This window comes from Amphiura filiformis, chromosome 5, assembly GCF_039555335.1.
Source record: "Amphiura filiformis chromosome 5, Afil_fr2py, whole genome shotgun sequence".
In the NCBI taxonomy this organism is placed as follows: domain Eukaryota; kingdom Metazoa; phylum Echinodermata; class Ophiuroidea; order Amphilepidida; family Amphiuridae; genus Amphiura; species Amphiura filiformis.
Genome location: NC_092632.1, coordinates 59,209,144 through 59,225,609, shown reverse-complemented (window position 1 = coordinate 59,225,609; position 16,466 = coordinate 59,209,144). Strand labels below are relative to the sequence as shown.

Sequence of the window (16,466 nt, the reverse complement as noted above, 5' to 3'; positions counted from 1 at the left end):
TGAAACAAAAGAAGTGGTCTTGGGCTGGTCACCTGGCTAGAACATCAGATGGACGATGGACCAAACTGGTTACAGAATGGATACCTAGAAATGGTACTAGGCACCCACCCAGGAAGACAGAAAGTTAGATGGAGGGATGAAATTACAAAATTTCTTGATGTAACCTGGATGAGAAAGATGTGGAATAAATCAGTCACCTTGGAGAGGCCTTCACCCTGCAGTGGGTCAACGATGGCTTAGGATGATGACGATGATGATGCTGTAAATAGCTAAAAATATCTACGCAGTATTGAATGGATATATGTTGTGACCTTTAATCCTTCGTAATGAATAATAATCAACACTAATTTAATATCTATACTGAATAACTATCTGCATTGTATAGGCTTAAGAGTTTTTTCCCTAGCAACTGCTTCAAAAAGCTAAGATGATAAATTTGTAATTTTCAAAGCTATGTGCTCATGGAAAATAATATTGATATAATCACAGTTGATTAATTCAAGAGAAAAAAAGGTGTTTAATGAATGTGATTAATAAAGTGGCTAAATTATGAAGGCGCTAAACTGATGATGTGAAGTGTCAGACAAAAAGATAGAAAGGGTGAAAAAAGATTCCCAAAGACATTATTATTATTACTATTATTATTACTATAAAATCTTATTCTTAAATTAATGCAAAAAAATAAAAACCAACAAATCTGCATTTTTTCATTAATGTATTTCTTCAAAATGCACTTTCAGTTTCACTTATGATACATCACTATGTAATGAACCCAACAAATTCAAATTTTCAATCACATCATAAATATATGATGCGATCAAGCAAAATCAGTCGGAACTCGGAAATATTAAATTTTGATATTCTTATATGATAGTAAAAACTATTGACAAAGCTGCATTGTGCAGAAACCACATTGAAATTGAGCAACCAGTTCCAAAGATATGAGCAATTAAAGAGATTCCAAAACAAAAGGAAACAAAGGGAAATATTTCCTTTATTTGGTTATATCTCAAAATCAATATTTCTGAGTTCCGACTGATTTTTCTTGATCGCATCACATATGTGAACAACAATTTCTTCATTTATAATATAAACCTTCGTTAAACTGTGAATATCCTTGAAATACAACTTTGAAAATGAAAATGACAACATAACTCCTTCAAATTCCAAAACAAAATAATTCCCTTTGAAGATGAGTATCAACTTAAAACCATAATATGATCTTTTGAAATGAAATTGGTCTATTTTTTTAAAACCTGATTTTTTTGTATATTTGTTATGTTTACACACGTCCTAACTTGCACCTAAATGGAACAGGACAAATTCATCATGTTTGTAGCACAACAGAGCAAATTTTAAAATAATAATGTCATAAAATTTACGACATTAAATCTCCATGCTCAACATTAAATGGCCACAAAAGCAAGTGAGCTTTCTTTCATTTGACCTCATTCTTTTGGCTTAACATTTCCTAACAGTAATTACTAATATTATTTCATCATTTTTCGTTTAAATTCAAAATTAATATTAGACAGAAATTGTACACTATTGCTTTAAACATATTATTCTAACTGAAGAGGAGTATAAACTCACAGAAATAGCGATTTCTGGTTTATTCATTCCAGGAGGAAGTAATAATCAGTAAGGGACCATTCACAAACACTTGTAAGGAGGGGGGCCTGATGCAAAAAGGGGGGGGGCCCTGAAATTTTTGACCCTCGTAAGGGGGGGCCCTGAAAAAATGACCACAAATTTTCCTGGAAAATTGAGTTTATATGCTTATCTATGGGGTTGACCCATAATTTTCATGTCAAAAAGGGGGCCCTGAAATTTTCGAGGTCTGTAAAGGGGCCCCAAAAATTTTCACAACAAAATTTTTTTGCATCAGGTCCCCCCTTACAAGGGTTTGTGAATGGTCCCTTACAATATTTTAACAAATATGTATGCCGTAGGCTATCACAGTACCGATGCCGTCAGTCACTCAGTCACTGTATGAGTGGCCAAGCTTTTGTCAGACATGGCTCTGACTTCATCAGTCCTTATTCTGAATTCATTATGTTAAAATATGTTGTGTGAACAGTGTACTTAAGGCAAATGATGGTTTGGCTGTGATGGGACTCTGTATGTCACTTTTAGCTACCCATTATGATAAATGCAGAAAGAAGCCTCAGTAAAATACTCGAACAGGAGCTTTAATGCTTTGCGTACTAGCCATAGACATAAAAAATCCATGTTTTATGAAATTTTTTCAAAAATATCCAGAGCTCTCACTGCTACCAGACTTGTTTGTACTTATTTAATACATTTTTCATGCTAATTCCAAATATGGTCATGAAAACTTTGTAAAAAAAAATTGAAAGTTGTCATCTGCAGTAGACACCCACGCGGAGAGAGTTAAAAATGTTTCAACCCATACACCTTGTCACGAGCTGTTATTCCATGGTAAGACTAGTCCCCTACCATTACTGGTATGTATAGGGTTTCAACTAGTGACTGATTAGTCATTATAGAGTTTGAAATAAGACCTTCCTTTATTAGTACACAACACCTGGTTTGACCGCCTCAAAGATATTCATCACATGCATGGTAGAAGATGGTCTTCAATGTCCTTCCAAATCACTTCCATCACAAAATCTACTGGATTCCTTCTACTCTCTAGATATGTTTGACCTTTTGAGTGAAGCTCAGGCAATGGTAGGTCAGAGGTCAATAGGAAGGGTGACTGACCTGAAGACATCCTAAAAAAAGAACAAAATTATGTCTAGTGAATTGAGAATGTGTGTAAAATACGGAGAGCATCGGTCCTCTGATCCGAAGGTCCCAGGTTCAAATCCTGGATGGTCAGTGAAATTTTTTCACTGGCTGTCATTTATGTATGTGTTGACTTGTGTTAAAAACCTTTCTCATATTTAATTTACCACATAGTTTGACTTTATTTCTCCGTCTCGAATATTAATTGAATGATTTCCAAACCTCTTTCTTAAAGCTTCTTGGATGAGAAGATGATAGAGGGCGGGTATTGAACTGAAGGCCTATAGATAATAACATCAGTGCTCTTCTCCATCTGACTCATTAGCTCAGTTGGTAGAGCATCGGTCCAGTGATCCAAAGGTCCCAGGTTCAAATCCTGGATGGTCAGTGAAATTTTTTCACTGGCTGTCATTTATGTATGTGTTGACTTGTGTTAAAAACCTTTCTCACGTGTGTAAAATAGTTGTCAAGCCATGAAGATATAATACATTACAAACAGGGATCACAGATATGTGTTCCAATATCTGTGCTGGGATAGAATCAACACCAATGTCATTAGGGATTATTGTATGCATATGTGTGGTATGGATGGCACCTGTGCAGACCAAGATAGGGAATAGTTTAAAGTTTACCATAGTGTTATGCTGGTTTCATACTTTCTGCAGCTTGCCGGTGATGCTTCATTATGCCACTTATATACTTTTCTACAAGCGGAGCGGCACATTGCTAAGCAGCAGCCAATGTTGCCACTCACCATCGCCAAAAATCGTTCCATGTTCTCATACGTCAGAGGGGCACCGCTACCGAGTTGACTTGAATTCAACCCCTAGCGTTGTTGCCATGTGGGTAAAGCGGTGATTGATATATCGGCTTGCTGCTGGTCACTGCTAGCGTTTCTTGTGCGACTGCACAGTGGAGCAAAATCATTGTCAGAGCGGCAAAGCAGTAAGCGGCAGGAAAGTATGAAACCAGCATTATGTACCCTTCAATTGTAACCTTGACTCCAGCTACCCTGGCAACTACAGGGCACTCATTGAAGATAATTATTTGCTTTTCATCAAAATAAAAAATAATTACATGTACCTTTTGGATAGGGACATGCAGATACATGTATATTACATAAAATATTGTTTGCCTAAGTGCTTCAAGAATAGATCAAAATGTGTGGTGGTCTGGGAAACCCTTCACATCGCCGGTCATTTTAACAATTAAAGGTAACTAACCAATCACACAATGTCATGTTGTATAGACAGTGTATCTGAGATGAACAACGGAGAGCAGCCATACAATAAATTGTGTCCAAGAAGTACATAAAAGCAATAAAGGATATTTTGATATAAAATTGGATCGGTTGAGCCCATATTTATTGGTCAAGCTATGAGTTTTAAAATATTGGGCGAGGCGAAGTCGAGTCAATATACAACTCATAGCGAGACCAATAAATATTGGGCGTAAAGCATCCAATTTTATCATTATTATGTTTTGGATCCAATATTTTCACACACTTGGATCCATCAAAACCTAATAATCACAAATATTGGATTGATTATAAAAAGCTACTCTCACTAGTTGTCCCAACACAAGGTTTCCTTGTGCAAAAATATTTATAATTTAAATTTACTAATTAAAGCCATAATATGTGACATGATCAATGGGAATGAGTTGGATGTCATTAATATTGTTTTTGAGATATTGGCAGAAACAGTGTTCAAATTCTTTGTTTTATGTTGTTTTCAGCTATTGATAAATTGCTCATAACTCAGTACCAGATGTCCAATTTTTGGGTTTGCATCAAAATGCAGCATTCTGCCATAAAAATGATGCAAACACTTCGAATTGAAAATTGGCAACATACGACTCATTCCCCTTGATCATGTCACCTATGTGATTTGCTCCACAATGATGTTCTAAATTTTCCTTGAATTTCTACTTTTTGCATGATTGTAATGCCCAATAGTGTACTAAAAGTCGTCACTGGGCGGGAAAAACCTCATATGTATCTTTTGCCCCTGAACATGGATGAAGCAAACCATTCAATATAAAGTCTACGCCTTCAAGGCTTTATCCATGTTCAAGGGCCAAAAGTAAATATGAGGTGTTTTCTGCATGTACTTTTGGCCCTTGAACATGGATGAAGCAACCTCTTCAATATAAAGTCTACATCTACAAGGCTTTATCCATGTTCATGGGCCAAAAGTACATATGAGGTTTTTCCCGCCCCGTGACGAAGTGTGACATACAGACACCTGTCACTGCCAAACAGCAATTTTCTTTGTTTTACCTCATTTGTTTGGCTCAAAATTAAAAACAGGAAAATTAAACAGGAACCTATTCTTTATCCCATAATAATTGCTTAACCCCATGAAAACTACCTGCCGATTGGCCAAAATGAATATTGTGACCAATTTTGAACCAATCAAGGAACGTATTATAAAGATCATCTGCAAATGCAAGTTTGACCATAAATAGTTTAAAGCCAAGTCATAATTGGTAATTGAAATGAGCATTTAAAGTTATCAACCAATCAGAAATGCTGTTAGATGACCAGTAGTTTAATTTTGAACCATCCATTTTTTTCAACTTCTGATTTCTTTGCAGGATCCAAACCCAACTTACCTGTTTGATTGTATGCAAATGAAGACACATATACCCCTATGTCTTGTGGAAAAGGATAACACTTCAGTTGCCAATATTGGATCTAACTTGAACTTGACATTATAGAAAACTGCATTCCCTAAGAGACAACTTGCTGCAAAAAAATAGAAAAAGTAGAACAATGTATTATATATTAGTCGATTTCAACAGCAATTAGCTTGTTACAAGATGATTCTTTCTCCTTTGATTGGTACAAATCATCAAATATGTTTTTCTGCGTACATTGTGTAATAAATGCCTGCATACGAGCAACACAGAAGTGAATCCAACCATGCCAACTCACTCATGATTGGTTGTATTTTCATTATTGTATTGTATCCATGGTTGTGCATTCACATTGTATATGTGACCCTCAGCACAACTGAGCCCGGATGTCGCCAGTGCCACTATTGAGATATGCTACATCGAACTTAACAATAAACAATAGGAAACAAAGGATTTATTGACTGTTTTATTGATTTTTCACTACTTAAATGTCAAGTATTATAGACATGATATACATCATTTTAAAGCTAATTTCAAGCAGAATATTTTGGTTGAATATCTCAAAAATGATGATTGGCGACTTCAGGGCTCAGTTGTGCTGAGGGGTCACATATATACTTTGAAATATGTGACATACGATCGTGGTCGAATCACATACTAGTCACATTCTAGTATAGTTTCGATTAGAAGACGCAATCAATCCTTTGGGTTGTTCCCTTATTAGGGCTCATATTGAAATTCCCTTACACAGGAAGGAGTGCGCCATTCTGCAGCTTTCCTGTGCTAACCTTCTTTTGTTAAAATCCTGGGCAGGGTGTATCACTGATGCATATAATCCATCCGTTTTATGACCAAGCTTTCCTGAGGCGCGCGCTTAGTGAGGGGAATCCTGCCTTCTTTCTGTGTGAAAACGTGGTAGGGTATTTCAATATGAGCCCTTATTAGGCAATACGCAGATCACAAACTGTCACATTTATTCTGTAACTATGTCCGCATTTTACTTCAGTTTACATGTATATCATAAAAGTCACCGACTTTGAAAGAAAAATTACTACTTTTGTAACTCACATTTATCACCTTTCTGTCTTGATATTCTTGTGTTTTCTTTAATAAAGTAAGTCATATAGTGATACCATGCTGGTATTGGATTGTCTGCATCCTTCCTGGTTTCCTTGCTATCCACAGCAAGTCGAAGATCTGAAATGAAATAGCAGTAATGAAATAACATTTAACATTTTAACCCCATGAGAACTACCTGCCGATTGGCCAAAAAGAAGTTTTCATTATCAATTGGACCAATCAGCAACATTGTTAGAATAATTTCCCCATGCAAAAATTTAGGATGAATTGTTAGCAAAGCTCCATTCTGATTGGTGATTAAAGTGAAGATATCATGTAATTGACCAATCAGAAGCAATGTTAGATCGGCAGGTAGTGCTCAGGGGGTTAAGGGACACCCTGTATAAGGTAATAGCAAAATAATTGAGAGAAGGATCAAAAACAGTTGTTGAGAGTGTGTGGGGGAACAAGAGAGAAATAATGAGGGAGAAAGAGATAAGAGAGCGAGAGAGATAGAAAGAGCGGGAAGGAGAAAGGGTAAGAGAGACGGAGAGAAAGGAGAGAAGGAGAAAGGGGAAGGAAAGAGAGGAAGAGAAACAAAGCAAGAAGAAAATCCAAAGGAAAACAGCAGCATAGATTATATAACATGCTAGATGTCAGTTCTCTTAACACAGAATATTATTTGATTGAAGGACTTTGATTTTAACCCCATGAGAACTACCGTATTCGTTCCATTAACTGCCCAGGGCGCTTAACAAAATCATTTTGGGTGGGCGCTTATTTCTTACATTGTTTAGGCCAACAAGACGTAAAAAAAGTCCAAAATATTCATCTATCATCATCAGTGTGTCATATGTTTCAGACCATGATTCAGATTTGCATGGGCAGGTAATAAACTATTATCAATTTGCTGGGTGGGCGCTTATACTAGGGGCATGGGTGGTTAATGGAACGAATATGGTACCTGCTGATTGGCCAAAATGAATATTGTGTCCAATTTTGAACCAATCAAGGAGGGTATTAATAAAATCATCTGAAAATGCAAGTATGACCATAAATAGTTTAAAGCCTAGTCATAATTGGCAATTGAAATGAGCAGAACAAGTTATCAACCAATCAGAAATGCTGTTAGATAAAGTGCCTGTATGCTTAACTCACCTGTTGCCTGTAAAACCTGTAGTATTTCCTTTTCTTCTTGTTGGGTCTGAGCTAAATACAATTGTTCCTTTAGTTCCAACAGCAGCAGCTTTTTATAATAGATATCTTCTACTAAAGGGTACAGTTGATCAAATCTGAGAAGATGGGAGAAATATTTGAGATATTATTTGAAACACTTCACACTTTAATTACAAATATTTAGCCATCAATAATTTATGTCATGTTGGTGAGGACATACTTATGCTATATTTCAAATATTTGCAGTTTATAGTTTTGACTAACCAATTACTTTTCATCACACATTATTCTGGCAAGTATTAAACCTTGAGAATAATATGCACCATTCAGGACAAATTGTGCAATTTTTTCAAAAATTTCCCCCCTTTTTGAAGGGGCCACCCTTCCCCAGACTCCCCTCCTGCATCACACAAGTCCAACACAGCAAATTCTTAGTGTTTTTCTACTTCCAAGGTAAGCAGACAAAATGATTTACGACAGGCTCAGAAATCCGATGCGAATCCGCGAATCGATTCTCGTTAAGCAACCGAACCCCAAAATGGTGAATTATGGTATAATTTACTTTAATCACTCATAATTTGAACAATAATACTGATTTGAGAGGGCATTTTTACAGGTCTTGTCTTTTGAAAATTGCTGGCGAATGACAAATCACTCTCTTGTCAATTGAGCTGTAGGTGAGTGATTTTAATCACTTGTATTAGTATTACACCAAATGTAGGCGAGTGATAAAAAGCTCTCCTCAGCTTCATTTTAGGCGAGTGATCGCATCTCACTCGCCTCAAAAGACAAGGCCTACATTTTAACAGCACAAACAGCCATCGGTGGTGTGCCGATCAGACCTATAGAGGGCTTTTTTTTCAATCCTTGTTCAGTGAGAGCGGGAGGCGAATCAAGGATTCTCGCAAAATTCTCTTTCGAGAATCCAAATAGAATCACCCACAATGCCTCTGATTTCTAGGCCTGTACGATATAAACATAGGTGTGTTATTAGACTAAAAAGTGTGTTACCCTGCTCTCACTAACAACTAGCAGTGATCTGGCAGGATCATCCATACATATACCCTACTCTTGTACTGTTGTGATTTCTAATATAACCCAAAAACTATAGGAGCTGGGTGGCACACTGGGTGGTCTAATAGTGTGAGCCATAAGGTCCATTCATACTACACTGTAATTGCTTTGCAGTGCATTGCAGATATATAGAATATTTTTCGCCACAACCCAACATAACTTGTCGCATTTCCAAGTTAAAATGTATTTAACTTTGCTGTACCATGTAGTGCAACAACACACTGCAAAGCAAATTATATAGACGTAGTATGAACGGACCTACAATCACCTATTGCTGTAAATGAGATATTCCACTTGTGCCACTTGTGCAATTCCGTTTAAAATCCACACTACCCCTGTGTGGAAGATTTTGGAAGTATCTTCTACAGGGAGAGTATGAATTTCAAATGGAATAGCTCATTAACCAATTCTATTTTAATCTCACCCTCCCTCTGTGGAAGATTTAAGTTGAATCTTTATCAGAGGGTGTATGAGATTCAAATTGAGTTGCCTAATAAGTTCATTTATTTGAAATTTATACTCCCCCTGTAAAAGATATTTCCAAAATCTTCCACAGGGGTAGTATGGATTTCAAATGGAATAGCCCAGAGCTGCCAACATTGGAATATGTAAATGCAGAAGATTTCTGCGAAGTGTAAAAAAAGTTACGATGTGGCGCTCTCGCGGCAAGGGCAGTGGCCCTTGCGTGGGAACAGTGCCCCCAAAAGCTCCTGGTTGTTAGCTTTTTGAGACCCTTAAAAATGCCTTTCAGCCTTTTTTTTTTTTGCAAAAGGACAGGACAGTGGGCGTATAATTGACTTTGTTTTGATTTTTTAGCCAGATGGCTGTAAATGCAGAAGATTTAGCCAGATGGCTGCAAATACAGAAGATTTAATATGTTTTGCAGAAGACAGAAGATTGTCAGCAAATGAGGAAGTCTTTTGCAGGATCAAGAAGGGTTGGCAGCTCTGATAGCCCATTTTTCTCACCTTTTAGTGACTTCATCTGCCGTCTTCTGCCTTGCCTGAGTTATGTTATGTTGCCTATCATCAATGTAAGTCTTTAGCTGACTGTGTCTGCTTAACAAATGCTCCTTTTGCTTCTGGTAGAATAATTTAACTTGTTTTAACTAAAAACAAATTTATAAACAAATAAAACAAATTAAATAAGCATTATGACTTCTTTCTGAACAAAAATTGCAGAAAAGCAATGTTAATGAATAAATGAAACAAAAGAGACACCAGCAGATACAGAAAAGAAATTGTTGACTTCCAAAAAATACTTTTCAATGAGTACGCAGTCAAACTGGTATAAAATATTTGACCACACCTCAATTGGAGCAGAGATTTCTCAGTCAATCGGAAGATCAAACATGTAGTATCAGGTGGACCCCTGGGATAAGTCAGATTTTTGATATATTAAAAAAATAATTTTTATAATGTGCCCCAAAAATAAATATTCCATACTATTGGTTAAAAGTTATTAAGTTTGTCATCAGACATTAGTTTTCACTTGTTCTAGAAAAATGATAATCAGTAAAGAAGTTCAAGAAATTCATATTTAGTTATACGTAGAAATTTGTGGTGTTATGTGCCCCCAAAATATTCCATAATATTGGTTAAAAGTTATATAGTTTGTCATTAGACATTAGTTTTCTTCATTATCTACCTTTTCAATTTCTGTTTGCATTCCATCATTTTCTTTCTTCAATTCCTGCAGAGCTTTCCTTGCATCTTCTGTGCTCATCACCAATTGTAAATCCATGGACATCTTTGTAACACGTTGTGTCTGTGAATAAAATGTATGATATTTCAAATGCTCATGGCTAAACATGTTGCTTCCCATATCAATGTTGGGCAGGAAAAACCTCCTGTGTGATTGTGGCCCCTGAACATGTTTAAAACAAAACTGCCAAAAGGTTACATAAGAGGTTTAGCTTTAAACATGTTCAGGGGCCATGCAATGACACATCTATAGGAGGGTTTTCCTGCCAAACAACGATATGGAATACCAATTTGTTTGCAGTACAGACTTATTTATACTGAATTCACAACAAATGCAGGATTGGGTGTAGCGCTCCCATTTCTGATGTGTTAGGGGAATTAATGATTGCACAATAATTGCAGCCTGCAATTCCTGACCACTGCATTGTTTTTCCTCTATGACCTGTTAGGCTGTGATTTTCTGGTCATTTTGTACCTGGGTACCTTATGTAATTTATGGGTGGGTACCCAGAGACAAGTATCACCAGGGATCAAGTCAAAGTGAGAGCAAAATTTGCACTTATTTGACACGATGTAAATGGAAATTTGGGTCCAAGTAAACCACTGATCACAGATGAATAGAGCTGAACCGAAATGAATCTACTGATCCGATATTGATGTTCCTAATTCGGCCGATATCCAATCAGATCAGATATTTAAGCAGTATTTCTCCACTTTCCAATCTTTAATAATAAGTAGTTTATTGGGTCTAAAACTTCTTTTTTTTAAATTTTCGTAAAAAATAATATTGGATTTAAAAAAAATTACCGATCCAATATTTTACAGATGATGCACATATCGGTACCGATCCGACAACAAATCCATAGAGTTGATAGCCCCCAAATTTGCTCATATAACAACATCTGCGAAGTGTTAGCATGGTTAGCATGTTAAAAATGAGCAAACTTTACTCAGGACTGAAGATACAGATACATGTAGGTCATCAAAATAAAGTCTGGTAACAAACTTCACACAGAAGCAGTGTTCGAAATAAGCACTTATCCTCTTGTCTTCTTGTCCAAAAATCACTGGGGACAACCATATTCAGCTATGTACTTATCCCCTGGACAACCACTATTTGGATTCTTTGCACTCAAAAACATGATATATATCCCAATTGCACCACCCTGCGTCTTCGCTTACTTAATTACTCACAACTTTTTTTATTTAGAATCTCATAATATTAAGTTTGGTATCAAATTAAGGCATTCTAGGCTTTACAATGAATGCAAATTTGATAGCATTGAAAATGATTAAAGGTGCTTACTTATTACAAATAAGTCATTTTTTACTAAAATCACGACGACCGATCTGGGAATCTTGTTCGCACTGCCCTCTATATAAGTAATTGAATAATTTTTCACTATGAACCATCAACAACTGTACCGTTAGTTATTGATTATTCCCCAATTCTGACCCATCTATTGTTAACCCGGCCATCCGTTATTTGTTTAACAATGAACTTTATTAAAAATCGATACAGCATCTCCTCGCTATATCTACAGTGCATAGGCGTACACGCATCGTGGCATTTTAATATCGAGACATTAGCGTGATCATTTCTTGCATGATTTATATATATTATATTAATTTTTTTCACTTAAAAAAGTATCAAATCACGGAATATAATTTTTGCTTCTTTTACTATATAAAACACACACATTCCTTCCTTAAGAATCACGCAAGCAACGAACAAGCAGATATGTTTTTAATGTTTTTAATGTTTTAATGTCAAAATTCAGTGCATATCGGCCCATTAAATATCGTTGAAATTCACTACTTTCATTTCATTTCCGACCAAATGTGTTTCTAGTTTTAATGAGCACGACAGTCAATGTTTATGGTATTGAAATAAAAAGTTTGGATTATTATTGGTATAAATCAAAATTTCTTGTTTGAAAACAGTCAAAATATCCATTTTTTGTGTAAAAAATATGCCATATATAAAACATCGTATCTCGCTTATTTTTAGGTCGATTTAACTCGGGTTTTTTGCAATTAATTTATATGACTGTAAAATAAAATTTAGAAACACAAACTGGCCTGGTAGTCTCATACCTAGACAGAACAACCTGTATTTTGTATCAATCCCAAGCGGGATGACGTCACCACGAGGAACTAAATGGACGCGACTATTCGGCAAACTAGCGTTGCATGATGGGTAATTTCTGGTTCGGTGAACATGAACAAGACTGCACAGTGTCAACGGCGATCGGCCCTCATGAAATATGAAACAACACCACCCTATTGAGTACACCAGTTCACGACACGTGGCCATATTTTGGGGACAACCAAAATGTTTTGAGGACAAGCAGAATTCATGCTTTAGTTGTCCTCGGGATAACCTCCATATTTTCCTTATTTCAGACACTGCACAGAAGTCAGTAGCATCATCTATCTTGAAATAGGGGGGGGGGGATTTGGTAATTTCAGAATGGTTAAAAAGCAGCTGAAAAGAACAAAAGATTGATAATTTTGGCATAAAGGGGGGGCACATCCCCCGTCCCTGATGTTACTCGAGAAGTCGAAGCCAAAAATTTGCTCACCGATAGCTTCACATTCAACGCTAGAGTCCATTGCTATTGAAAACTAGTAGAAATCAATGAAGCAAGCATGACACAATGTAAAGCAATGGATGTTTGAAAGTAAACACTGCCGATCACAACAGGCGATCGCATCCAAAATATTGTTACAATTGCACTAAAACTTAATTTTAGAATGTTCAAAATAGACTATCCTTGCCCCATACAGTAACTCATACAAATAACTATCATCCAAATTTAACATCAACTTAAGATATACAGGTACATTGAAGGATATAAATTGGATGGTAAAGAAGCCAAATATAATTGCAAAAAATCTACTCACCAGAATCGTGTCGAGCTCGCAAAAAAATTACCGTCCATGCGAATGTAATATTGAAAAAGTATAATCCTATCTAAATTGTGATACTAAGTTAGAACTTGGAAGTATCTCAAAATAAGTCACATACTTGTTTACACACACATACGCAGTTGCCGTGCAGGGCACAACAGGCCTTGCCGTTTGAGGCGAGCGATAGCTCTCGCTCGCCACCGCTCGCCCAAACTCGATTTCTAGTGAGCGATTTTCCACTCGCCATAGGCACTAAATATCACTTGCTGCGAATCCCCCAAAATCAGCCATCGAATCATCCAATTCAGCATTCATCGATTCTGTGCCCCCTCCAAGCAGAGAAAGTCACAAATGTTTGTGCGCTTCGCGCGCATTTCAACGCAAATCCATAAATACTGTTTTAAGACCAAAATTCTATTTGATTATACCCAAATAAATGGTATTTGTGACAAATTCGACCACTCGCCTAGCATCAACCACTCACCTTTAAAATCTAAACGACAAGGCCTGCACATGTCATACACATGAATAAAAACTTCTTCCTGAAGTTTCTTATTGTCTCAAAAATATGAGGAAATTGTTCTTGACATGATTATGTGATGCGATCAAACACAATCAGTCGGAATTTGGAAATATTAAATTTTCAGTTTCTTAGGATAGCAAAAAGCATTTACAAAGCTGGAAAAGAGTTTCTTAAGGCGCGTGAAAGTCGATTCTGAGTTTATCGTCCCCCGCCCGCGTCACTTTTTGGAAACCAAAAAGACCCGCGTCAAATTTTCAAAAATGCCAAAATAATTCATTATTTTCAAAGTATCAGTGTTTTCACCAGTTTTAGCAATTGGAAACATATATTTTTGTTTGTAAAACATATAAATTCATAACTTGGAAGCAAAACCAGGCTCTTTTCTAACTTTTCTAGTCCCTACCCATATAAACACATGTTTATAAATAACATGTACGAGTGTGGCTTTAAATTAACACACATTTTAGGTCAATAATGAAATCTGATGAAATAATGAAAAATGAAAAAGTCACCTCACCAACCTGGGAAAAAAAGGGACGATAAACTCGGAATTGACTTTCATGGGCCTAAAGTAGGAAACAAAAAGTAAATGTGTCTTTTGTTTGGCTATCTCAAAATCAATATTTCTGAGTTCTGACTGATATTGCTTGATCACATCACATATAAGTGACACACTGTGCTATACTCATGATCTACTATCTTTATTTATTTTTCTACGGACCTGTATCTAATAACGTCATGATAAATGAAGATACTGAGCTTACTGGAACTATATCCATGACCATTGGCATCAATCGTGGAGTTGTTCAAGATATTCTCAAACTGCCAATTTGCGTTAGAATCCAACAGGTAGCATTTTCAGAGGACCTCCATAATTGCACTTTTTTTCTATGCTTCTTTAAAAATATTCGTGCATTCTCTAAATTCAGTAAATTTCCATCGTCAACCGTGTAATTGAATGGGATTATTTTGACATTTTAAAATGCTTGAAATATCACAAACAAATAGGCCTATCTTAATAAATAATATAAATGCAAGCTAAAACCGTTGGGGTTCGATAATGAACCCCACAAAACTAACCGAGTATATGGAAAATGCCATACAACCGAGCGGTTTTCCCGGCTCTCTCCGACCATCATGCCACTTGCCGCCTGATCTTAAGCATATCTAGCGTGGTTAAAAAGTTTTTTGAGGTTAATTCTGATCGTCACAATGAAACACTTTTTAAGGACAATATTTTCCCAGCCATTTTGTTTACTCGTTGTTATTGATGTGACCCGAAGTAGCTGATTAGTCTTGACCCCAGAGTGCACCGTGGCTGTATCCTCAACATGACTTGACGACAGAAACCGGCTGTAAATGAGGTGGGTCATCTCGTGACTTGGAGTGTTTCATCACCGAACACGCTTGTGGGATGTGGGTCGATAGCTTGGAAATGATCTTAGTATCCGAAATTCCAAGTTTAATTTACTTCAAATAAGATAACTATGATTTGGAGATCAGATCTATATATGTGAGTACCTATTTCATATAAATTGACTGAATTACAAAAAAAATGGTTGACATGTTTGAGCTGCGCAAAACGTTAAGTGCATGTGTAAATTCCATTGACACACAAAATGGCATAAGCCAGTCTCTGTGCAGACATAGACCGTAAGGTACTAATTTCGAGGAGCATAACAAACACCATTTGGTGTCATAACAAACACCAAATTGGTGTCATAACAAACACCAAATTGGTGTCGTGTGGTCTTTCAATTTGTGCCGAGTGTCCAGTTTGGCAGACTTGACTATGCTTCAGTGGTCATGAAAGGATTCAATAGATAACCTCTGCCCCACTAATCCCCAGCTATTGTCTGAAATTGCACCTCAGAAGATATATCATAACAACTCAGTCCCTCAAATGATAGTCATATAACGACCAAAAGATAAATGACTGACTATCATTGAGGACTGAGTTCCGCAGTCTAGTCTCTGTGTACAAACGGCGTACATGTTATGCGTACATGAGACTGGCAGGCGAGTTTAATCACAATTAGCTATCAGTTGTTCAAAACTCCCAAGAAAGTAAGCTTAAACATATTAAAATTTATTTTATAAGCTTACCGACTTTTCAGAATTGATTCATCTATTATTATCATACGTGGACTGATTTTTGCTAAGCTTGTAATGCAGAATAATCTTACCTATGTATAGATGATAATTATTTGTCAATCAGTTGAAAATTTAAGAGCTTGAAGCTTGATAAAATCAAAACATTTGTGCAGCAAATTTCAGATTTCCGAATTATTTTTTAAAGACAGCCTGTATGCCTATTGCAAGGGCGCACACCACTAAATAAACGTCCCATTGAAATTTACAAGTAAATTTGTTTATCCTTTTTAAATTCCTAAGTTCAATTTGAACCACATTCCTTTTTAATTTTGGTCTTTTCCCGCGATATTTTTATAAAAAGCTGTAGAACGTCGGGTACCATAAACTTGTTTGAATCAAGCCATTTAGTGCAAAGGGGACGAATGTCATAATAATTAGATGCGCTGAGATCAGGAAGTATTGACCGGTGAAATAGCTTTTATTTGCCAGTAAGTTGTGTTGAAACCTCACTGTTGAAACATTTATTTTAATAT

General features: G+C 36.3%; 1 protein-coding gene and 1 non-coding gene across 2 annotated transcripts; one reads left to right on the top strand and one right to left on the bottom strand.

The window, feature by feature from the left end:
* Positions 1–1,767: 1,767 nt before the first annotated feature.
* Positions 1,768–16,123, bottom strand: LOC140151918 (uncharacterized). The gene is made up of 7 exons (XM_072174228.1): positions 16,026–16,123; positions 10,348–10,467; positions 9,669–9,808; positions 7,609–7,742; positions 6,460–6,588; positions 5,368–5,500; positions 1,768–2,738 (listed from the first exon to the last, which is right to left on the bottom strand). The coding sequence occupies exons 2-7, from the start codon at positions 10,447–10,449 to the stop codon at positions 2,576–2,578; spliced, it is 801 nt and encodes a 266-aa protein (XP_072030329.1). The 5' UTR covers positions 10,450–10,467; positions 16,026–16,123; the 3' UTR covers positions 1,768–2,575.
* Trnat-agu (transfer RNA threonine (anticodon AGU)) lies at positions 3,066–3,139 on the top strand. The gene has a single exon. It is a non-coding gene; the product is annotated as a tRNA-Thr (tRNA).
* Positions 16,124–16,466: the final 343 nt, after the last annotated feature.

Bases quoted from the DNA above. Each gene is read 5' to 3' on its own strand.
- LOC140151918 (XM_072174228.1), bottom strand. From the start codon at position 10,449: ATGTCCATGGATTTACAATTGGTGATGAGCACAGAAGATGCAAGGAAA. The intron at 6,589-7,608 runs GTGAGTTAAGCA...ATTTCATTTCAG, and splicing joins ACAGGTTTTACAGGCAACAG to ATCTTCGACTTGCTGTGGAT. The intron at 5,501-6,459 runs GTGAGTTACAAA...ATTTTTTTGCAG, and splicing joins AAGACAGAAAGGTGATAAAT to CAAGTTGTCTCTTAGGGAAT.